At 35.7% G+C, this 25,668-nt stretch overlaps 2 protein-coding genes across 2 annotated transcripts in view; both read right to left on the bottom strand.

Annotated features, from left to right (window-relative positions):
* The window catches only part of LOC113233510 (sprouty-related, EVH1 domain-containing protein 1), a 31,849-nt gene extending 22,161 nt beyond the window's left edge, over positions 1-9,688 (bottom strand). The window contains exons 1-4 of the mRNA XM_026468633.1: positions 9,513-9,688; positions 4,555-4,715; positions 2,829-2,914; positions 797-965 (exon numbers count right to left, since the gene is read on the bottom strand). Of these exons, the coding sequence (XP_026324418.1) occupies positions 797-965; positions 2,829-2,914; positions 4,555-4,715; positions 9,513-9,532 (436 nt within the window). The 5' untranslated portion in view covers positions 9,533-9,688. The remainder of the gene's footprint in view (positions 1-796; positions 966-2,828; positions 2,915-4,554; positions 4,716-9,512) is intronic.
* An 8,363-nt stretch (positions 9,689-18,051) lies between these two features.
* Positions 18,052-25,668, bottom strand: part of LOC113233509 (delta(3,5)-Delta(2,4)-dienoyl-CoA isomerase, mitochondrial) — a 14,822-nt gene continuing 7,205 nt past the window's right edge. The window contains 4 exon segments of the mRNA XM_026468632.1: positions 18,052-18,206; positions 19,046-19,172; positions 23,931-24,043; positions 24,395-24,560. Of these exon segments, the coding sequence (XP_026324417.1) occupies positions 18,108-18,206; positions 19,046-19,172; positions 23,931-24,043; positions 24,395-24,560 (505 nt within the window). The 3' untranslated portion in view covers positions 18,052-18,107.

Raw genomic sequence — 25,668 nt, 5'->3', positions numbered from 1 at the left:
AATGTAAACAATATCAAGTATCGCCCGACAAGTCGCCGGATGTCGTGAGTGTTGTGTGTCAGTCTAGTGACAACTCTAGTGCACTAATAAATAATAAAGACCAAGCGCGGGTAGTTAGAAAAACTCGCACGGCTAGAAGATGTTGACACCCGCATCTTCAGTCCCATAGATGGACGTGACACAAATCTCGCAATAGGTATCTTTCTAAAGTAAATAAGTTCTATTTTGTTTGTTGTAAATGATGGACACTACATTGCACACGCTTATCACTGTATATATATATCAAATGAATTATTTAAGTATTCTATAAATATAAGCGAACACACCATACTACATTACAGAAATGTATACGTAATTTATTTTAGTTTATACTCGACACACACGTCCGGTACTCACTCGGTTTTAGGGTCCACAGAAAATCAGCGTCACAGCCTTTTCACGGCGGTGATATTAGCTGAGTGGTTCCTTTTACATACGCCACACATGACATCTAGGTACTTAGTACACAATAGTGTTGACTACCTTCATGGTCCTTTTATTACTTTTTTTTTTGCTATTCTATTTTTTTTTGTTTTAATTTAGCTTTATCTTTTTTTAATGTCTTACAGTGTATTATTGTGTTGTGGCGTTATGTAACAAATGGTTTCTATTCTATTCAATAAGTCCGTAACGTCAATGAAAATATGTTTCATACATTATTAATTCCCGAATAAAAAATCAAATACTCCAGTCCAAGTGTCAAGAGGATTTCGAGTTAATTAGAAACATTTCAGATATTGTAAGCATTTGGACTTACCGTCCAATAACTCTTCAATGGCGGTCCTAACGCCCTTGTCAAATGCCCTGGCATCAGCGGCTGTCTGGAAAGTGAGCCCGAAGCGCTTCTCATCAGTCACCCAGTGGTGGAAGGTAGGCATCACCTTGTTGTACTGAAAATCCTTTTTTATCGTGCACTCAAGAACCACCTGAAAACATAATTAAATTTGTTCAAATTCAAATAATCTTCATTTGTGTACTGTTTAGGTTCTCGGGTTTCTCTCAGAGAAAAGTTTAAGGAGACTGGTATCATGACTGTGGCATCGTAGTACATTTACTCAAATATTTTGTATGCCCGTAAAAATATACATGATTTCGTTAAGAAAGAAGATATCCATAATATTAACCTTAGAATTAAGTCCAAACTCATGGTACATGGTAAACAATTCTTTTATGGGGAACTGTATACGTTTTTACAATAAGATTCCGGAGAATATATTAAGATTATCATTCCTAAGTTTAAAACTTACATTAAAAGTATTTTTGATTGAAAAGTCATATTACAAAATTGAAGATTATGTATTAGATATAGAAGTATGGAAAGACAAAAAGAGTCTAGATCCCACAAAATTATAATTCAAAATGTATTCCATAGCATTTAAGTTTATTTAAAAACAGCAATCCCTACAGTTTCTTGCGCGTTCTTCTTAGGAAAGTGATGAAAAAGACTCAGTCTTTTAAGGCGTTTTATAACGACTCGACTCCATTTTCCTGTAAAACTCGACTCTAAAATTAAGACTGGGGGTTCGACTCTTTATTAATAACACTCAGTCGTTATACTAAAAGATTCAAAAGACTTAAACGACATGAAAGACTTAAACGACTCGAGTTGTTTGCAAAGTACTTATACGTATTTTATATTTTACTAAACCCGAAGTTTATAAATAAAAATGACGTAAGTGACGGAAGTAAAAATGACGTAAATAATCACGTTTATTGACTTACAATAAAAATCGTAAAAAATACCTTGTGGGTAGAAATAAAATCACGCCGTACGGCTCATGACTCGCGACTCCCGAGGCTATGAGGCGCCAGTCGTTTTAGTCGTTTTAGTCTTTTTAGTCGTTTTAGTCCTATAAGTCTTTGAAGCTTCCTAGGGTTAAAAGACTTCGACTCGAATTAGTCTTCAGTTTTAGTCTTATGACTCAAGACTTGAGGGTTAAAAGACTAGACTAGTCGTGGGGCGTTGAAAATTAATCGAGGTTTTTTAAAAGGCCTTAAAAACTGAGTCTATGGGTCGTATTCTAGAACTCTACTCAATTCTCAAGTCAGGACTTGAGTATGATTCAAAGCATTAGAAATCATACTCAAGACCTTGCCATTAGGGTCGTATTTCCAGTTCTTGAAATCATACTCAAGTCTGCTCAAATCCTGACTTGAGCATTGAGTAGAGTTCTGGAATACGACCCTAAGAGTTTAAGTTTATTTGAAAAGAGCAATCCCTACAGTTTCTTGCTCGTTCTTCTCAGGGATGTCAGCGTAGTGAACGAGCAGTAGTTTAAAATGTAGCTTAAAAATGTCGTTTTTTTTATGACTTTACAGGTAAGCAAACAATAATTCAAATCATCATATTGATTAAACTCTACTTCTGATTCGTAAGGCAGATTCCCCTGAGATATGAGATAATATGAGAGATATGAGATAATGAGCAAGAAACTATTTGTAAATAAAATTTTAAATTACACATAATATAATATTTATTTATTTCAAACATCATCTACCAGATTAGTACTGCCACCTTTACCTATTTCTGCCGCCAAGCAGTAATGTCAGCATTATTGTGTTCTGGTTTAAAGGGTAAGTTGCTGGTGAGATTACAGGCACATGGGACTTGGCAACTGATGCGTCAGGGTGACGGGTTTGCGATTTAAAGCTCTGAAGTGCATTGCAATTACTTTGCACTAGTAAATGTGTACTAATTGTATATGGAAATGTGCATTTTAGAGAAGATCCTATCATAATGGATGTTGGTGTGCAATTGTGTGTGGTATCCATGTGGTATCAATACTGACCATGTTATCGCTGATTCGACGGCCGTGAATGAAGTACTCATGCACTGGCGCCGTTGAAGACGACGTCGTCTCCGTACTGTCGCCGCCTGGACATACAACACATCTTTTAAATACGAGTAACTATGCAATAAGAGCGAAAATGACGTGCGTTTTGCTTCCACTCGGACAGCAATCACATATTACTTTAACGGATACATCACTCTCATACAATCGACAATACCTACGCTATAATAGCCTACTAAATCTGACCAATGATACCAGGCACAGCGTCTGCAGTCGTGCGGAGCCAAATGCTCATAAATGAAAGATTTGTATGAGAGCTTGCGCCGACGTCGGCGTACTCAGCGGTAGGCACTTATCGCATAACCTTGAGCAAGTGACGGAGCCCTGCCGCTGTCGCATATATTATTATTATAAGGTTACTTTTTTAAGGATATTGAGCAGTTGGGTTGCTGAAATTTGGGAGTGCGTCTCTTAGAGTTCCAAATACTAATTTATTCGGCCAGGAGCGTGGACGAATAGTCGAATATTCGGCCTGATTAACGCACGTAAGAAAATGGACAAGAAAAATACTACTAAACTATTAAATTTAGATAAGATAAAAAGTTTCGTACAATTAAAAAATAAAGGTAATTTAATTTTCAATTTTATTTTGTTTTGGTTTAATTTTATTTTGGTTTGCAAATAATTATGTACTTCGGTTGATTTTGTTTTTTGTTGATTTGATTTTGTATGTAAGTAGGTAGTTTTATTACCTTTCTTGATCTCTAAGGATTCCGCTAAAAATTCCGCTTTCTCAAGCTTACAATGTATGTTCAGCATGAATATAAGTTACATAATAATTTACTGTTTTCTTCTTTCTTTGTCCTGTTATATGTATTATTTTATCATTCGGTATTCGTCCAAATAGTTGTTCAATATAAGGTATACGGCCAATAGCAAAAAATAAGCCGAATAGGCCGATTACCGAATAATAGCCGAATATTCGATTTAGCTCTACTCTTAACTGGTATAATAAATTAAGTAGAGAGCCTGGGTGCGCCCAGGTGGACTCGCGTCTCGGCTCTGGCCGCTACTAACCAGAAGGGCGAGCTATTTGAGAGAATCGGCGCGAGTACACGCTGACTTTAGGGCTTAATCGGTTGGCTAATTATCGGTAACTACCGGCTTAAACACCATTAAAAAAACTAGTTTATTATTACACGAGCGCAATAAATTGATGGTGGAAATTTTAAATGTTGTAAGAGAGACATTTTGTCGTAAGGTAAAATGACCTTACGACAAAATGTCTCTTAGGACATTTTAAATTTCCACCGTCGATATAAGGGTAATAATTTAGCAACATTTTCTGGTTAGGAACATTTTCCATTACGACAAAATATTTTTACGACATTTCAAATTTCTACCTTGCGAATGAGGAAAACTTGATCAAAGCGACTCTGGAAGGGTAAAACGTCTAACGTGCGTTCGGGGAATACATATTACACGAGCGCGATTTAAAACATTTTTAAAAGAGAAAAAAATATCATAACTCTATTTTATTTGTTATAAATGGCAAAGCTGAAACTTTTACTTCAAATTAAGTTCGAGATATGAATTTTTCTTAAAAGAATTACTGTATATCGCTCTTCTGTAATATTTTCCAAGTGCACGTTAGACGTTTTACCTTTCCAGCGTCGAATTGATAACTGACTATAAGAAAACAATTGATCACCATGACACTTACCATTGCCGTTGAGATGCGAGTGTGCGTGGTGATGCGAATGCGTGGTTGCGCGGCGGCGGCCGACCATCACGTGTGCCAGCCCGCCGCCGCCCAGCGCCAGCCATCCCCCAGTGCCCTCGTCGCGGCACATCACTTGCGCCCGCACCCGCACCAGGTAGGCACTACGACCACAAGGAAGGAAAATTTAATCCGAAACACATCATAGACTTTCGATAAACAATAATATACTTCTATTCATCATCATGTCGCAATAATAGTTCACAAACGTCGATAACTTAAAACACCTGGAGGTCAATTCAGAACTTTACGACAGTTCAGTTGTCGACCGATTATATTTGATATATACACAACGTCCGAATCGAACGTCAAACTGTCGTATTCGAAATCGAACCGAAATGACGTCACCCCCGTACGATTACTCGAACTTCTCGACCGGCAAAGGCTACAAACGTTATTCAGAACACAGTTTATCGAATGAAAATTACCGAACTCCTCCTATTGTTTACAAAACAAGAATTAATATGGAAACCCCTTATTATTTGAAATAAAATCTGGATTTTGTTCCTAGATTTTTAAGCCTTTAAAGTCTTAAAAATGTATAAAGGATTTTTTAATTTTTTGAAGCATTTTTCTTATAATCTATTTCACCGTAAACGCTGTTGTATAACGATATCGTATCCGAATCCGAATCGGACGATTCTTAATTTAGAAATGTATACTCTGATTTTGTGAAGACGACTGTCAGAAACAGACAGATTATTTTTGTATCTCGTATTAATATTATGACATTTTTTTAATCGACTTCAAAAAAAAAAGGAGGAAGTGCACAACCATGCACATAATCAATGTTTCATTTTAATTAGTCAACATAAAATAAGATCACCACTTAGCCTAAGTAATTGCTGTACCGGAATGAAAGAGCGGTGGCTTCTGAGACAAGTATTTTCATACTTAGAAGAAGTTCACCAGAAACTATATGTATATGTAACCCAGATTAAGTCGACATTTTTTTTATTTTTTTTAGGAAGTCCTCAATTCGACTGTATTTTATTGTGTGCGTTACGCGATTAGTCTGACAATTGGTAACCGATTTCGACAATTATTTTTTGTTGGAAAGGGTGTATTTTTTATTTTATTTTAATTTTTTTATATTTATCTTACAAAAATTTAATTAAAATTAAAATAAATTTAAATTTATCAAAAGTTTAAATAATGATTGAGAGCCAACTATAGGTCCTCACCAATAGATACACATTGAGTTATCTCAGGAATGATCCCTTTCAAATTTGAAGAAAATATGTCACCTCTGTAGGTGGTGAATTAGGGGATGAATCTGGTTAATTGGATTTCACCCACTTTCCATTAACCAATTTCTATAAAACTTATGTAAAATGTGCAGTACCTACTTCCCTAGACAAGCTCTTTCACAAGGAGCTCTGCTGCTACTAAAATGATGACTTAATATCGTCTTCCAAACATCAGTTTTCTTCCAATCAAGACATGTGAATACCATGCCATATCTTAATATCTATACTAAGGGTTCTCTATAGGTAAAGAAAACCTGTATGTTGGAAGACAGTTCACAATAGCTGTGATCTTTCTCAATCTGCATTTGAGGCTTGGTGGCAGTATAAGCGAATGTAGAGAATAACCATAATATCCAGTAATGCAGTGGGTTGATGCAGGAACATTTTTTGTTCTTTTCCTATCAACTAGTCAATGTTGGCAGTCGATTCTGCATTCTTTCTTAATTTTTATGCACAAAGGGAGTTTTTTAATGAATATATATATGTAAATTTTTTGAGTGATTTGTTGTGTTTGAGAGCAAGGAAGCCATTGCTTCAGCCTCTCTTAGTCATCGAACACATGCATTCTTTTTAGTCTGTCGATCTTCTGTCTGAGATTCACTTACGAGTTCCAGCTAAGCATTTACGTAACGAGTCACTAATTCATCTACCTGTCGCTTTACAAAATTACAAACGGAATTCGTTTATATGGCGTGCGAGCAATAATTGTAACAAAATTTCTGCTCTTTACGATTTTGAGTGTGTGTGCGTGTGCGTGTGTGCGTGCGTGCGTGCGTGCGTGCGTACGTGCGTGCGTGCGTGCTTGTGTGTGCGCGAGCGTGCGCGTGTGTGTGTGTGTGTGTACAATGTCGTTTAGTTGCTTAGTGTTGTCAATGCTGTATTTTGCTATTGTATTTTTATCAGTAGGGAAGTGTTTTTCTTTACAATTATTTAATAGTTTCTATTTTATATGTCAACTGCCTCCGTGGCCGAACGGTTACCATGCCGGACTGCCACGCAGAGGCCCCAGGTTCGATTCCCGGGCCGGGAGAAATATTTGTATGGCCTACATTTATTTCTCTCGTGAGTTTGGGTGTAATATGTGGTTGTCTACGTGTGTGTCCATGGCACCCGCGACACAGGGTTTCCCTAGTGCGGGGCTATGTTGAGTGTGTGCGTTATTACTATTACATTGTGATATAAGCTGTTTGTACCCTCAAAAATAAAATGAATAAATAAATCTTAAGGTAGATGATGGACAAGTAATTAAGTTGAATTATTTATGTATACAATAAAAATTATTGTGTAGCTAATGAGCTACTTTAAGACAAAGTGAACACTGTGCTGAAAGTGAGTAAGGTTTAAAGTACAGGGGACAATGGCTACCTCTAATTAAACCAAACGACTCTTGGACACCAAATAACACGGAAGGTACTGAGAACTACATTACATAAAAAGTAGATATATTATTTTTTGTCCAACATAATGAGCTTACAAGAACCTATCCTATTTATCCTGCTAACCTCTATTTAGTAGAATGGAATAAATAACTATTATATTGCAAAAACAAATTTGTAAAAATGGAATTTTTACAAAAAATTACTTAACTATAGGCAAATATGATATAACTGCTTTTATGTTAAAAGCAAAACGTAAAAGGTGAAATCATCTGTTTCAAATTAACATGGATGAGGATGGTATTATTGTAAGAAATACTTGTAGCAGAATTTTCAATTGTATTTCCAATTTTTTGGAAATGATTATTTTTCTTAATATAATGGCGAAATGTAGGCTTTATAATTTACTCCATCTTGTGTTTGGGATAGAGCTGAATCAGAGAACAAATAAGTAATGAGAACGGGCACTCTCCGCCCCGACCTTTATATACCGCACCACACTCTGCACATTGACGGTCATATTGACTAAACGAGAATAAGGCTGCCGGCGAGCCGTTTTCGCTCTAAGATGGCTTTGATATTTGAATATAGTTTTCATTTTTTCATTACGAAATTTGTATGTTAATGTATAACAACATTTTACGTTACTATTTATAATGGCCGTGAATCGTGCTATGTATGACTGTTTATAATCATCTAAACGGGATAAAGAGAAGGTGTCTTTCGTTTTTTGAAAAATAAAACAAAGTAAGTAAAAACACTTCTGTCTGAGATTCATTCAGTTATTGCTTTCTTTAGTGCAGAGTAATATATAATACAGATTTATTATATCAATATAAAAAGACTCTTATTAATTTATAACTTCGTGAGCTAGAGAAGGGTTCTCGAATTTTCATTTTGTATTGCGGATAAAATATTATGTAGTGATTAACTAGGTAATGATAAACTTGGACACACAAATTCAAACACTTTGGTTACCTTATTTAAAGGTACCTGTCCAAAATATAACATTTTAAGTGCTTTTAATTTTTAGAATAAATCTTCAACATTATTCCAGTTAGAGAACTAATGAAAAATATAACAATATATCGATATAAATACGTAATGAACATGTGCAATTATTAAGATTCTATAATAGAATTATATATAACACATTGCCGCTCTGACCACATAACGTAATAAATAGTACGAGCAAGTGATGGGTAACCCTGCCACTTCACGCACACATTTGCGCGTGTGCAGATAGCGCCTTGCTGTGTAGTAGTAGTAGGTAAATAATTTTCGATCGTTGTATAGAGCGTCCGGGGTGTGGCTGAATTTAAATCTAAATTTAAAGGGGATGCTAGCCATTACCTGCATCATACAGAACACAAATTAAGGACATCTATCTCTAAAAATTTTACCAATTAGCTTTATTTGAACAAAAAATGTAGAAAATTTGTTTGAGCACATGGTAAATGTTTTTCTGTGAATGTCACAACACTACTAAGGCATTTAAGAAGCATTCTCCCTATTTATTAAAGTAGCGATTAATTAATATGATGCGGTGTGACTATTTCTGTTTTTAACATTCCTATTCATTTTATAATATTTCAAATGTCAATGTTGCCAATTGGCAGAATGGTGTAAATTCATGATAGTCTCTTGTTTCACTTCCTTCTAACAATTGAACGCCGCCACTTAACGCTAATTTAACTAGTTAGAGCAATATAACCATTAAATTGTACGGTTTCTACTTCAGTCTATATACAGGATCGAAGACAAACTCGATTATTATTCCTTTTTTTTTTTATCGGAATCAACCTCGACATTACACCAGGCTGTGTGACATTGAATATTCGGCTGTCAAATTTTATAATTCCGCGAAAATAACGCTTACTATACTAATTTTGCGTCGGCCTATGTAGAGCCGAAATTCATTCAGAGAAAAAGCTCGCACGAAGCCTTGAAGCCAAGCTGCGGGTGACCCCGACTTTACCTACTTTATTGTGAATGAATGAACTAAAACTCATTGATTATAGCTATAGACCATACTGACAGGGTCATATAAGGGCGGCGGTCGTAACATCCATGTAGCCTCTCTACACAATGTACACGTTCTCAAACACCACACTAGCTGTTATTATAAGACAGAAAGCTCCCAAAAACCCTTAGAAAATACCTTAAATCGCGTTACACTTTCAGTGAGCTATGAAAAATGGCCGGGGTAAGGCCCTACCCCAGAGGCAGGGCGAACCACGGTCCACGAAAACTGAGTAACAAGACCACCACTTACTTTTCAGATGCCTCGGTCATGATTTGACACGTCAAATATCCTAATTTGCTGCCTCCACTTCACAGATCTCACCATTTTTATGACATAAATACATCAGATTCACTTGCGAACCGTTCTTATTTCGGCCCTTTGTTGGGCCCTAGTGCGCCTGCGTCAATAAAACAGTCTGGGCCCGGCGGGTTATTCAATGGAACTGGCGTATTCGCGCTACAGGTGGCGCGCTCGTCGCGAAAAATTTCTTCAATACAGCTTTCCTATTGGATGAATCTTGACCTAGTGCAATTTCACCAATAGCAGCGTACAGCACTATATAACCACCAATAACGTCACGTTAGCACATGCGCGGAATATTTGAATTTTTTTTACGCTAGCATACCGGTAGATTTTCCTTTGTATCTTCAGCGCGTACTTTTGGAACTCGAACTTCTAAATACATTTTCTTAGGAATCACGGAAATTAAACACAAAAAAGTTACGTTTTAATCACAATTACGAGGTAAACTTGGAGGTTTTTCACAGCTTCAACACCGGGAGCGTATCTAGGTCACGTCGACCTCGGGGGTTCGTGTGTTACTGAATGGAGCGAGACTCGCAATGGGCCCATCCCCGTTCATGCTGCGACCCATTGAAAAATAAATAGGTTAGATCATTGCAGCGTGCCCTAGTTGCAGGTTGGTGCACCATTCATGTTGGCCTGCAGGGGCCCAGTTGCTATAAATAGAATGCTCTATATTTGGGCAGGTCATTCCTAGTTGGGTGCAAGTTTCCAAAAGTAGGTTACCTGATTTTCTTTGTTAAATCTGTGACGTAGGTTTACGTTATGACGTCACCATTGGATTCATGGAATAACGTAGATGAAATTATTATTTTTTAATTTGAGTAAAAGTAAGAATGAATAAGGATATTTTAATTAAGGTGAATTGAAAACTTTCTTTAGGGAATTTGATACTGGGAAAGTTGTGTAAATTATTGTTTAGAAGACAAAGAATTTCTTATTACAAAGGAATCGAGTTGTCTATAAAATGTAAAATTTGCGGTGAATGACCCGAACATTTGGGTTTATTCTCTAAACACGTAGAATCTAGGTCATTGAAACTATTGACTATCTAGACCTAGATTTATGTTTCTCATTGTAATTCAATAAGTTTGCTAGTGAATGAGTCTTATGAACTATATTTGCTACTGTTTTCTTCTTCACATTTGTCTAGACATAAGACTAGGTATTAGGATACAATGTTGTAATTACTTATTAACCTACTTCAAAAAAGGAGGAGGTTCTCAACTCGACTGTATTTTGTTTTGTATGTATGTTACGCGATAACTCCGGTATTCGTAAACCGATTTTCATGATTCTTTTTTTGTTGGAAAGGGGGTACTTCCATAGTGGTCCCATTTCATTTTGAAGAAAATCATCCACCTCTAAAGGTGGCTGTTCACGCATGAAGATTCATTTTTATTAATAGGAACTAAATTTTAATTAAGGAGCAATTATTTTAATGGTTGAATTTGCTATTTCTCCAATTCAAGGCGTTTTTCGCTCTCAAAATACTTTGAGTAGTGAGAACCGATTTTTATTATCTCCAGTGTCAAGTCCTGTATAGTGGCGAACTAGGGGATATCTCAATAAGACTTAGCAAATAGACGTAATTCCACGTACTTTTGAGGTCTGTTTTTTTAGTACTCTGTACTGAGATTATTTTATTTATTTATTCGACTTTTTGGTATTATACGAAATTAAAAAAAATTGAAAGCTTATGGAAACTTTGTGAAGTTCAAATTTGGCGCGGAGAAAGATAAGTGGTGGTCTAATTATTAAGATTTATGTTTCAGTTTTGAGTTTGGAAACTGGATTTGTTTTTCAATTCGGGGACATTGGGAAGTGACAAGCAGAAGTTTGATGTTGTTTTATTATTTAATAAAATCTGCTATAATAACAACACACAAACAAACTATGAAATGTTCTGGAATATTCTTCATTGTTCGCGCCATCTAGCGGTGCGCAGCGTCATTACACCAACGACTCTGCTCGAATTTGAATTCTTATTCACTCGCTATACAATCGTCCGTTAGACATTTTTTTGTAATAATTTTTTTCAAAGTTCAAAAATAAACCGTTATACGAGTTTCAAATAGACGTCTTCATTGAATAGACCCTGGAAAACCACCAAATCCTGCACATAATTTGGTCTTCGAGCCGAATAAAAGTAATTTCATTAGGAAATCGAATTCCCTAACGAAAGGAGACGCCAGTACCTCAGCAACATCTGTAGCAGTGAACGGTCAGGCTTATCCATCCAGTCTATTCCTCTCCTTGTCGAATAGTCTTAAAATCGTGTCATTTTATGCATTCCAGTGCGCTCGGTACGTGGGCCGCGCGACAGAGATAACCTGGAAGAGATGACCACATCTCAAATCTGCGCAAACAAAGAGGCGACATGAAGGGTAGGGTTACTCAATAAAAAAAATACGTAGATTCCATTGAAACGGTAATTTTTTCTAAATTACTAATAGCGTAGTTAAAATTATGCATGCAAGCAACAATAGAGGTTTTTCAAAAAACCTATGTAATTCAAAACGATTTTGAACTTCACAATTCTGAATCGGAGATGAGTGCTAATTACGATTATGCAGAATCAATTGAATTGCTGTATTTTCGAACTATGGCTAGTGCTAAATGTTTAGTAGAAAATGTGGAGACCAAGAACGGCTCTGGAAGCGGTAATTGTGGTCATACTGTGAATAATTCTAATTTGAAACTACCCCAAATTAAACTGCCTACTTTCGACCGGTGTATGACCGTTGGCTCGAATTTAAAAATTCATACGAAACTATGATTCATAACCATTCTGATTTTAATGAGATTCAGACATTCCATTACTTGCGATCAACACTCTGCGGTAGTGCATTACTACTCACTTTGACCTGACGAGCCATCATATAAAAAATAAATAAAATAAAAAGAAAATATCTTTATTTTCAGACTACTTTCCATAGATTGTTAGTAAACAGAAAAACCTTAACAACTATGTTAGTACTACAATAATAATAATAATAATAAAAACTCCCATTCAAAAATTCAAAATTAGTCTTTTAGGCATTGGGAGAGGCGAGAGTTTAAAATAAACATAATAATAATAAGAATACTTGCTAAAGGGTACACCGCTGTCGGCAGAGTCACCGAGGTGCACGAGTAGCGTGCAGCTCGTTGAACCTGCCGAGCACTGCACCATCCAGCCTTCCTTCAACTACCTGTAAAAGACTGTTGGAGCTTCCCCTCACTCTTTGAATTAGAGAAGTAACTTTTTTACGCATAAGCGCAAAAAGTCGTCTGTGTGCGCATCGGCAAACATGCCCGAAGCACTGCAGTGTCGAGGAAGCCCCACCATCACCCGGAACAGGTTGTTGTACAATATGTGCAGGGCGCTGTATAATTTTTGGGAATAACTAGTCCACAGACTGCTGGTGTAAAAAACTTACGGTACCCCATTTACGGTATAAAACCAATTGTTTCAAACCGTTTTCGTACACGGAATCTATCATCAAAATCCTTGCCGTTGTGTGATGTAATAAATCCTGTAGGGATAACATTATTGCACATGTGTTTGTAATTTCAATAGCTGATGCAGGTGGGTAACAGTTCTGTTTACTTTTTTGTACTTTGTAATAAGGTAGTAAGAGTAGAGTAGGTAATAAGAACCAGTTCCGTTCATCCAAAATATTCTTCAAATATAAATATTGATCCCTGGTCAGATCCAATCAATTCAATAAATAAATACACTTAATGCTTCTTGATTGCTCAGCGTTTGGATAGTATTAGAGTCGTCCATCAATTTTAGCACTGATATTTTTTTCTCTGCATCTGCAGACGTCAATGCCTCCACGATTTTTGCTTCATTACTTTCTCCCTTAGATCGCAGCCCTTGAATATATGCACCATAGACGTGTTCGAATCCATATTCATTAATCACTGTTAACCCTCAAAAAGGCTTCTTTCTTTCGTAAAGCTTGGCTCCATCGACTGTTAAACTGTGTTAGCAATTTTTTTTTAAATCACTAATTATCAAACGTAAATTGTCATCCGAAAGTTCATAATAACCTCGTAAAAATGTTTCTAGAGCCTATTTATTTCTTTCACCTACAATGAAGGAAAGCATTACTTCTCGTCTCAAACATTTTCGAAAGTAGTCATTTTCAAAGGAGTTGGAAAAGTATATTGAGCATCAAACGACTGCTTGTTTTAATAAATTTATGAAATTAATGTGTCAGAGCATTATATGGTAATGGTGTAGTGTGAATAATATTGATAAATATTATAAATGCAACCGCATCTATATTATTTTATCGCGTTACATTGATAAAGGTATTTTTGTGCGGTAGGACATTTGTTACGATTTCTTTCATATCTTTAGAAACCGCAAAAAACTGCAGCTGATTTTTATAAAATTTTGATAATGAATACTTACGCTATGAAATAATACAAAATTCGAAGCTTCGCTAACAGTCAAAACCTTTGATGAATTTGATAAAGATAGGTTAATGTCTCCATTTTTAATTATGATTTATTTTCTGTATATTACACAACAAATTTGAAAAATATCAACTATTTTTGACATTTACGTAAGATGTGCTTTATAGAAATATATAATAACACATAGCTTATCTAACAAAATCAATACGAAATACGACGTCGAAAGTTCCAAAATTATAGGGCACAAGGGCACAACGAGAGGAGTACGGGAAAGGACATTTTGGATGTATTTTTATTAAATCAACGTACCTATCTAAAATAAAAAACCTTCAGTATAATAAAGTATGATATCTAAACTATCAAATAAAATTAAATGTGTATTTCAATTAAGACATTGGTCAAAACCATTTTTGATACGTCGTTGTTCTGCTATTTCCCAAAGTGCGGTGGCTCAGTGCGGTGGCTCAGTGCGGCGACGGCGCAGTGCAAAGAACCGGGTTCATTCCCCATCCAGTTTTTCTTTCTACGGCGTTAATAGAAGTGGCCGATGAGAACAATCGGTGCCATACGGGACGGGCACTTCTCGACAGTGGTAGCGAGCATTGTTTTATAATCCGTTATAAGTTATAGATTTATGTCAACGTTTAAATGCGAGAAAAATACAGTCCACTATTCAAGTCTCGGGTGTAGGACAGTGTCACCCAATCGAAATTTACGTGTGATATAAATATACGTTCTAATTTATTTTTAATTATTTTTATATAATACAAGACAAAACATTTTATCGACGATTTTTGGTCATATTTTTGGTAAAAAATTAAAACTATATATTTTTTTAAATAAATATACCTATAATTACAACTAAATTCTTTGTTACTATTGCGTTATGATGGTTACCTACCCTCTCGGTTTTATACATCAGTAACCTCACCAGACTAGTTCGCTTCAAAGTAATCGTTAAACGCCTGCCCTTTATATTATGGCAATAAAGAACTAAAAACTTTTGCTTTTTTAGTTTAGTTAGGCACTTTTTCGTAAAATTTTCAATCGGTTACATTTTTTTAAGTAATGTAGATATGAAGCGTATACCTTTAATTCGTGAAGGTAGCAATTATTGGTAATACATACTTCTGAAAATCGGTACCCTTCATGCTGAACAAAGAGGCGTCCAGCCATCCTGACGTCAGAATGGCTGGTCAAAATTTTTTTTTAATTTCTCAGAATATATCATAGGTAGCAATTATTTTGAAAAGGGAGCAAATAGGTAGCAATTCTTGAATATACACTCAGTGCCAGACGCCACAGGCGACTAGCCATCCAGACGGTCACGGCCAATCGTGACAAAAAATTCACCGATGATAATAAGAAATAACTCAAAGTACCTAAATATTTTAAAGGCTCACGCACCTTATGGCGGGTCGCACTGCACCGCATCCTGTAACAGTAATCTTCCTAAATCACTTTCGTACATTTTATTTATAAAATATAGATATGTCTACCAGTAAGTATATGAGTGCTAAGAAAGGGGCGGCTGGTACTGACTACATGTCCTGGGGCCTAGGGCGACCAAAACTGCAAATCCGCCATTGAGTGATGGCTATTATTTTAATTTGTTTAGAATTAGCGCCATCTACCCATATTAGAAAGGAAGCGTTATTTGTAAATTAGTTTTTATCACCCAATGCTATTTATTGACACGCATATTTGAATATTACAAGGAAAATTCTATTGTATATTAAAGAGGATTTATATGTTATCCACGGCCATTTAAATAATATAAACTACTTCCAGGCTATATGGTCAGCGTCATCTGGTTATAGGACGGAATTTTGACCTTTTTCCGAGTTACGATCCATGCCGCATGCAGTTATTGGACCACAGTCCAACCAATCATCTAATACGTAGTAATATTAATGATGACCTCGGTGGTCCAACGGTTTGCATTGTGTGCGTTGGTCCCGGGTGCGATTTTCTGTAGTATCTATTTTGGAAATGAACTTCTCTGAATGAGTTCTGGTCTGGATGTTTTGGGTTGTGCCTCAGAGAGTAATTTAGCGTAGCTTTGGTACTGGGAATTTATTTGAAACCGCATAATTGGTGCTTTTTAACAAGAATTTGCATATCAAGAAGTAATACACATTTTATCGTATACTTTTATGTCTATTTTGTTTTATTACAAGAGTGTATGTATAAGAAAAAATATCTTGTTGCAAGTGTGTTTGAACACCCAGTTCTGGGTAGTAGTTGCTCTGGTATTCATAGTACACTAGTTTGAGACCATGTAAATTGGAGTGATTGTCTGGTATTTTAATAAAATGTGTTTTATAATTAAAAAATATTTTATTATAAATAATTTACAGTATTGACTAACATGTCTTAAGGCATGACATTAACATTATTGTCTTAATTTGTTTATTTACAAATTTTTATTCCTTTGTTTGTTGCCGTAATAAGGCATGAATGCTAACAAATGCTCATTATTCTGATAAATATAATAAAAATTAATATACAATATATGAACCATGTGCTATTTTGATTACTAATATGTACATGAAAACGACAGTATCAGTTCACTGTGTTGCTTAACTTCTGTTTGTTTTCTCTGCAGGACAATGTCGGATCATATTGTCTACTAAAACACGATACAAAAGGGTTACAAGAAAAATTATTATTGTCTTTTTTTAAACATATTTACTGTATTTTCTTAAGGTATCAAAGTGATTTGGCGAATAAATTCGTGCGCCTGGTTATAAGAGACACGCCTGTCCATAACAGTTGCAGTGCCATTCAGAGCTTCATTAAAATCACAAAGCTCTGAGGGGCACTGCCACTGCACCCGTCACTAACTAATAATTTGAAAGTTTTTAAACAACTTATGCAAACATCAAAATTTTCCACACTGATGGTGAATGGTATAATGCAAAATATTCGGTTTTGAGAAATTGTTATGAATGCGGTTTTCAGCTACAATAAAAGGGAACCCACATATACTAACTTTCACCTACAACAATAAAATAAAGGTATTCTTGAGAATTACGTTCACTGCTCTTAAATTTTTCAAGTAAATAAACATTACTTATTATGCAATATCGTCATAAAGGATTCATAAAAATAAATTGTGTTATGAAATTCATTTTTAAACTTCGTAAATAACAGGATAACTTTAATGAATGTTTTTCATGTACCCCGCGTATATCAAGCTCAGGAGTCCTGTTTAACCTTAATGCAAAACGACAGAATAGAATAGAATAGAATAGAATAGAATCGTTTATTTCATGTTATCAATGTCACAATATTACAATTGGAAATACAATGTCAAGGGATAACTATGATCGTCAGTAACAAAATAATAATAATAATATTGAATATAAAATAAAGTAGTATAACTACTGCTTGTCGAATAAAATAAAATTAAAATTGTTTCAAAAGAAACTCATCGACACTGTACAATTCAATATCCAATAAAAGGATTTTTAGTCGGGTACAAAACGTTTCATCGTTTCTAACACTTTTCAGGTCTGTGGGTAGATGTTCGTAGAATCGGGGACCTATTACCCGCGGATTTCTAGTTGCCAGTTCGGTACGGTGGGCAACGGATTTTAGTGTTCCTGCGTTTCGTAACGCTCGGCCTCCGCCCGTACGTCGCTCATAAGTAGCCAAGTTTTGACGCGCATAAACTATTATATCATAAATATATTGTGACACTATCCAAAAATGTCGGTATCCTTCACGATTTCTACTAAAAAAAATGTCGGTATAGCGTTGTCTCCAATGCTCCGTTCCCCTTAAACAGTATAACGTCACTACGTCATCCAGCCAGTTCTAGGCAAACAAGGAACAAATAAAAGATGGCGTTACAAATAAAAAAAATGGCGGTGTTTGCATAGTGACGTCATCATACTCTGTGTGCGATTAAGGCTCTACTCGTGCTCTACTCACACTGGCGCAGAGTCGAAGCGTCATGTTTTTCGCCTATAGCATATTCATCTATATTTTCCGATTGTTAAGGTACAAATATTATATATTTTGTACAAATATTATATATTATATATTTATTATATACTTTATAAATTGATTAAAAATATTTCAAAAATGATTTTGTGGTGTAAATATATTATGAAAAACGGTTTAGTAGTTTTCGAATTCAGGTGGTCCACTTTTGGTGGCTTGTGCGACGGCACTGTTTGCCAAGTCCTCGCTCTGCAGCATAGTCTGGTTCAGAAGACGCTGTAAACAAAAGTAAAATATTTTTAATGTTTTTTCTAATTGACTAACTAACCGACCGTCTCCGAACTTCACCGAATTTCACATCCTGGGAGATCGGTGAGCTTAGCAGGTATCATGTAATTCCAATAATTGAATTAATTTTATTTTCTTTATTTTATCCGTAACTTTTGTACTAACAGTAGAATAACGTACACACTTAACATAGCCCCGCACTAGGGAAACCCTGTGTCGCGGGTGCCATGGACACACACATAGACAACCACAAATTACACCCAAACTCACGAGAGAAATAATTGTAGGCCATACTACTATTTCTCCCGGCCCGGGAATCGAACCTGGGACCTCTGCATGGCAGTCCGGCATGGTAACCGTTTGGCCACGGAGGCAGTTTGAATGGGTAACTTTGAATGGGTACGAACAAAATTGACTGCAATTTTTCTGCAATAAATGATTTTTTTTGTACATAATTTTATATCTTTAATTACTACAGAGAACCTACTAAGTTTTGGTATTTCAATTTAAACCCTCTGGTTATTAAATTCAGATTTGTCCTAAAACTTGCAAATTGCCCAGCGGAATAACGACTTGACGCGCCGCCCGCTGCCCCGTCAGTTGCCATCGGGCGTTTGTCGATGTCGAACTTGTGTAAAATTTTCCTCGCCTGTTTTTATTTTATTCATATTAATTTTCAGCGCGCGGATTGAAGGACGCCAAGGGCAACCCTCTCTCACCTCCTGAAAGCTACGCTCGCTTTGAAACACCTCACTTTAAAAGTCAGTGTTCTTTTATCAGATTTTATCATACTATTTCTTGCCAATAATACAGAATAGTAACCTCACCACATGCAAAAGGCCGTCCTCGTTCGGTCGGCTCTGCGAGTACACTAAGTTGATCTTCGAGGTTTGCACCGCAACTGGACTCTTTGATGCTATAGTTTCAGCTATTTCTAGGACTTTTTGCACAGCGCTGAAATAGAAGATTTACTTTTAAGTATTTTTATGGAGAGAAAACATAGGTATTATTTCAGTAGCAGTCAGTAGAGCTCCTAGTTTAACTAAGGTAAACGATTCTTTTATGGGGAATTGTATACGTTTTTATAATAAGATTCCGGAGCATTATATTAAGTTTGCCATTTCCTAAGTTTAAAATTATATTAAAAGTATTTTAATTGAAAAGTCATATTACAAAATTGAAGAGTATGTTTTAGATAAAGAAATATGGAAAGACAATAAGAGTCTAGATTTCATACAATTATGATAATAATAATAATAATTTATTCCCAAAAAAGATTGTATCACAAAATTGAGATAAATGGTAATTAAATACTAGTTGTACAAACTCTGATCATCCAAACTAGGCACATGCCTGTATCTTGGAAATCAGTGTCCGGCCACATAAATTGAGCTATTGGAGTAAAAATTACATTAACAGACATTTTGGGCATTGGTACTAAAAAGGGGCAAGGTTTGAAATATTACAAACGAGATTAACAGCAAAATACAAAGGAATTAGGTAAGTGTGTTTGTGTGTGTGAGTGTGTATAAGTGTGTGAGTCTATTTGAGTGTGAGTGTCAGTGGGTGTGTATGTAGGAGTGTGTGTGGGTGTACGTGTGGGTGTGTGTGTGGGAGTGAGTGTGGATGAGTGAGTGTGAGAATTTGTGTGGGTGTAAGTGAGTGATTAAGTGCTGTTTGGTAGTAGAATTTCTGTATCATCGTAGTTCAGATTTAAAAGCCAATTTGATAAAGTATGTTTAACCTCAAATTTATTTAAATTGTTAATGTTCAAAATGTTGTTAACACGGTTGTAGATTATGGAGCTGGATATATGATACTGTCGAGATGAAAACGTTGTTTTGTGTGGGGGGACGGGACAGACTGTGCGTTTATTCCTTTTGGAAGGGTCCGCCAGTGGTACCAAAGGGTGTTGATTCAAAGTGTATTCCATAAAGTTTATTTGAAAAGAGCAATCCTTAGAGTTTCTTGCTCGTTCTTCTCAGGGTCAGCGCATTGAAGAGCAGCAGCTTAAAAAATGATGTTTTCAAGTTTGAAAATTTTACCTATGGAATAAATGATTTTCTGATTTTGACTGTGAAGGAGTTGGTCCAAGGAGGTACTGCCACCTTACCTATTTCTACCGCCAATTAGTAATGTGAATATTACTGCATTTCGGTTTTGAAAGGTAAGGATGCTGGCAAAATTAAAGGCACGTGGGACTTGTCAACTTGGGTCTGAAATTTTTATATTATTTTCTAAAATAAGTCTGGATAGATAAGTGTATATAAATACACACATTATACTACTTTCAATGTACTGTTTGCCCATATATTTCGAGTCGCCATCTATTGGTATAAAATTGAACTGCACAGAAAACTTCATTGTTTAGATATACCAACTATATTTGTATCCTGCACTCCCCAGTTAGCTGGATATGACGCATATTGTACTAAAAAAACTAATATTTTACAAAATGATGGTGTTACCTTATGTATAAAAAAAATATTACTAATATTATAACAGTGAAACCCGCCATTGTAAACGGTATTTGTCTCATTGCGAAGATCGGAAACGATACCGCGATAGTGGCCATTTACCGTTCTCCTTCTTATCACAATATTACTAACTTTTTAGAGTCACTTGCTAATATTTTACGAAATTGAACCCCTTTTAAAAATGTATATCGGATTGGTGATTTAAACATAGACATTAAGTCGGGAAATACTGACCATAACTCACAAGAATATTTAACATTTGCAGCCTGTTTCGGCTATTTACCGACTCATTTTCTTCCAACCAGAAAGGAAAATTGTTTGGATCATGTACTCGCCAAAACTAATATACCCATGAAAACTTTAGTATTAAACTCTTCCGTGACTGACCATAATTCTGTATTATTGTGTCTGCAAAAATGTTATAATAAGTCTTACGTTATCACAAAACAGACCACGCAAATGCCGGAGTGATACATGACCTAGACAACTTAGGCTTAACGCCTATTTACGATACAAATGACGTAAATATATCAACAGAATATTTTATTTCTTCCTTAAAAATTATTGACAGATATTATACACGTACCACTTTGTTATTACGACGAAATAAAATTATTAAACCGTGGATTACACACACACACATAAAGTTAACGAAAAATCCTGAAAATGAAGTTCTTAAAATAACTTATTTCAGACATCGTAATTATTGTAATAATCTACTTAAGAAATTAAAACGAAAATATGAACAGACAAAAATACAAAATGCAGGTCAAAACAAGAAAAAATTATGGAAAGTCATCAAAAACATTACTAACACCTATAACACTAATTTGTCTGCACATCAGCTGATTACAAATACAGCTGCCGCAGTGATTACAGTTAATTCCGCAAATAAATTCTTTGATAATATAGGTAGAAACTTAGCTGAAAAGGCGAAACTGTACAACAATAACTATCTCTGTCACACCCAGCACCCTTCAAGCATGACTAATTCGCACTCTTTTGCCTGATTTGATACTGACGAATCTAAAGTAGAAAAAAGCATCATGACTCTGAGAAATGACTGTGCTACTGGAATTGATAAAATACCCTGTACATTCTTCAAGAATAATTGTAACAGGAAGTGCTTTGTAACAGGAATATTTCCCCATATATTAAAAAAGGTCCTTATCACTCCGGTTCATAAAAATGGGGATAAGAATTGCTTTGATAACTATCGCCCCATAGCCATACTGCCGTCTATTTCTAAAATCCTAGAAAGACTCGTCTATAACAGGCTAATAAAATACTTAGAGAAGAACGAACTCCTGGCAACTACACAATACGGTTTCAGAACTAACAAATCGACTGACGACGCAGTGCATGAACTAACTGACTACATTGTAAGACATAAAGACTCAAAAAAAAAAAGGGCTTAGCCATATTCCTAGACCTCGCAAAGGCTTTTGATACAGTCTCAATTTCAATCCTCCTCGAAAAATTATACTACTTAGGAATAAGAGGTCGTGCACATAATCTTCTGAAAAGTTATTTAACTGACAGGACTCAGCGCGTTAAGATACATGATACAGTAAGTGAGGAACTGACCGTCGAATATGGTGTCCCGCAAGGAAGTATACTAGGATCTTTGCTTTTTCTCGTTTTCATTAATGATTTATGCCTCCTCCCCCTGTCAAACTTCTAGGCCCATATTGAAACTCTTACGGCTAGAGTACGAAAATTAATTTATATTTTCAAAAATTTAAGACATGTCGCCAGTGGAAAACTGCTGAATACTGTGTATTTGTCTCTTTGTCAGTCGGTGTTGTACTGCTTAAAGACTTGAGGAGGCACCCATAAAAACACCTTGCTAAATCTAGAAATAGCACAAAGAGCCGTAAGTCTGGAAATCAGCACATTCCGACCTTTTCGTTTTGCAGAACTCCTTGCTAGATGTGATGTACTTCCAATACGCCAGTTATTCATACTACTAACCGTAACAAAAAAGCATGCACTAACGCCCAATATCCCCTCACTCCAAACCAGCAAAAGACGAGCAGACATTGTTTGTGCCACTGAACGGTTTCGAACAGCACACTCCCATAGATTCTATTGCTTTCTTGGTAGCTTTTTGTATAATAAAATAAATCGTTCACTATGTATATATAATATGAATAAGATTCAATGTAAGAAAACCATACAAGACTGGTTAAAAGGATTAAACTACAATAATAGCGAAAATTTAGTATCTGTTCTTACGTAATATTAATAATAGTTAAGATGCTAACTAATATAATTAAGTATTCATGTTTTATTATAATGTATTGTTATTGAACAAAATATGTATAACTATGTAATAACTGCCTCCGTGGCCGAACGGTTACCATACCGGACTGCCACGCAGAGGTCCCCGGGGTTGATTTCCGGGCCGGGAGAAATATTTGTATGGCCTACATTTATTTCTCTCGTGAGTTTGGGTGTAATTTGTGGTTGTCTATCTGTGTGTCCATGGCACCCGCGACACAGGGTTTCCCTAGTGCGGGACTATGTTGAGTGTGTGCGTTATTATTAAAAAAAAATATGTTGACTAACCTATAATTATGCTATAAGCACTGATTTGGATAACTAAGTGTCGTATTCCAGAACTGTACTCAACGCTCAAGTCAGGATTTGAGCAGACTTGAGTATGAGTTCAAGGACTGGAAATAAGACCCTAATGGGACTTGCGTATGATTTCGAGGGCTTTAAACCACTCTCATATCCTGACTTCAGCATTGAGTAGTTCCAGAATGCGACTCTAAGATACAAGGAAGCAATTTTACTTAGTTTAGGTATCACCTAGATTAAGTTGCTCTACTAACCTAAAATATCACTATTTGCAATAGTCTGGCGCATATATGTAAATAAAAGGTTATTTAATAAGATTCATGTATTTAGGTTAAACTTTTACATAGAATAAAGTTATCTTTATCTTTGTCTTAAATATACTACCTACCCCACACTGTTGAACACCTTTCAAATTTTTTTTTAGTTATTATTTATTAATTTGCTTTTTATTTTTATTCCGTCATTTCTTATTAATATACAAAAACCCATATCAAAGTTCCACAATAACAAAAAAAATCTCAAATAAGTCTCAAGAAGATTTATTTGACAGAACTACCAAAAATTGGCAACCCAATTGAAATTGCATATGGCCAAAGACTGGACGCCATAGAAGGAATAAGAAAAAAAGAGTACTTTGGAAATTTCTTACGTGTCTTTATCAGGGTACACTCTAGTGACGAGGCCAAGCTCCAGTGCCTCCTTGGCGTCGAATTTGCGTCCCGTGTACGCGAGCTCTCTTGCCGTTGAACTGTTGCCGATTATCTGAAATTAGGAGGTGAAAGAAATGCTATAACTTACCTTTTTAGAATTCCTGTCATCTCTCTAATGCTTATTTTGTTATCTAAGCAATAGCAAAGGTTTGAAACAGCGAAATACAGGTTTTGAAGGGTGCTTGTAAAATTACAGGCACATGGAGCTTGACAACTTTCTGTTTCCGGTGACATGCGCAGTAGCAGTATGCCTCAGATCTTTTTGATTTAAAACTCTGAGTGACACTGCAACTGTTACGGACAGGCGTGTCGCTTACCACCAGGACCACGACTTGTTCGTGCCGTCATTTGGCATCATAAAAAAGTACAACAATAACATTATAATGATGCTTCCTTTACTCACTTTGGGTAACGTTTGTAGAGCTCCGATATCCGCAGCTAGACCCACATCTATTTCTTTCACTGAAAACCAAGCGTCTTCAGTGCAATACCTGCAAATTAGTACAATAATTGTATTGAGTAAGGCCAGCTTCTGACCGCGACTTCATCCGCATCCAGGATTAAATAGTCTTATTGTTGTCAAGGTTGAACGGTTTTAAAAGTTGGTTTTCTACTGTGACAGAGTGTGGAACTGAGATGTGAAAGATGTTATTAATATATTTATGATATAATTTTGATACCAAGTGAGGGGACGAACGAGTCGCGCGTCTGCTGGTAAGCGGCACGTCTGCCATAACAGTTACAGTGTCACTCAAAGCTTTAAATGGCAAATATTTGAGGGGCACTGCCACTGTGCCCGTCACCCTGATACATAAGTTGATATGTCACATGTACCTGTAATTTTACTAGCACCTTTACCCTTGATAGCCGAAAGGCAGTAATGCTTACATTATTGTATATCAAGTTGGGGGTGCAATTCTTATTTCATTTTTTCTTTTTATTTTATTTCAATATATATGTATATTATGTTTATTTTAGTTTACTAAAGTAAACTGCAACTAAACTGCAAAACTTTTATTGCAATTAACAAATTTTAATGTGATTTTATAATAATATTTCAATTTTCAGTTTTGAATGTTATTTTATTTCAATTTTTTTATTTTTATAACATCAAGTGACGGGACGAACAAGTCATGCGCCTGATGGTAAGCTACACGCCTGTCCATAACAGTTACAGTGCCACCTGCACCCGTCAGCCTGAGACATAAATTAACAAGTCACATGGTCATATGTCTGTAATTTCACCAATTTACAATAAAATTTAAATTTAATTTTCTCATTATATTTTATTTTATTACATTTATAAATATTAAACTGTAAACTAACATAGTCGCTAAGGTTTTGTAAAACTAACAAGTGGATCTATGTTCTCTTGAATAAAGAACCATTATTATTGTTATTTATTTTATTTTTCTCAGCCAACCGAAATCAAGTAAATGCAGTATGACGTGTATCTACATAGAGGGTGTATAATAAGCTCCTATTTCCTCCTCTTATTATTATTATTACTGCTTGGCGGCAGAAATAGATAAAGTGGGAGTACTTCCCTGGACGAACTCTTTCAGAAGGGGCTCCATTGCTACTAAATGATGTAATGACCAGGATAGAAAAGGGAATTTCGATGGATTTGGTCACGTATAAATGATGGATGTTAGTAGATTAACGTCACAAAGAATT

This window comes from Hyposmocoma kahamanoa, unplaced genomic scaffold, assembly GCF_003589595.1.
Source record: "Hyposmocoma kahamanoa isolate Upper Pololo Valley unplaced genomic scaffold, ASM358959v1 79, whole genome shotgun sequence".
Classification (NCBI taxonomy): Eukaryota; Metazoa; Arthropoda; class Insecta; order Lepidoptera; family Cosmopterigidae; genus Hyposmocoma; species Hyposmocoma kahamanoa.
Note: the sequence above shows the minus strand (reverse complement) of the source record. Positions and strands in the feature narration are given on the sequence as shown.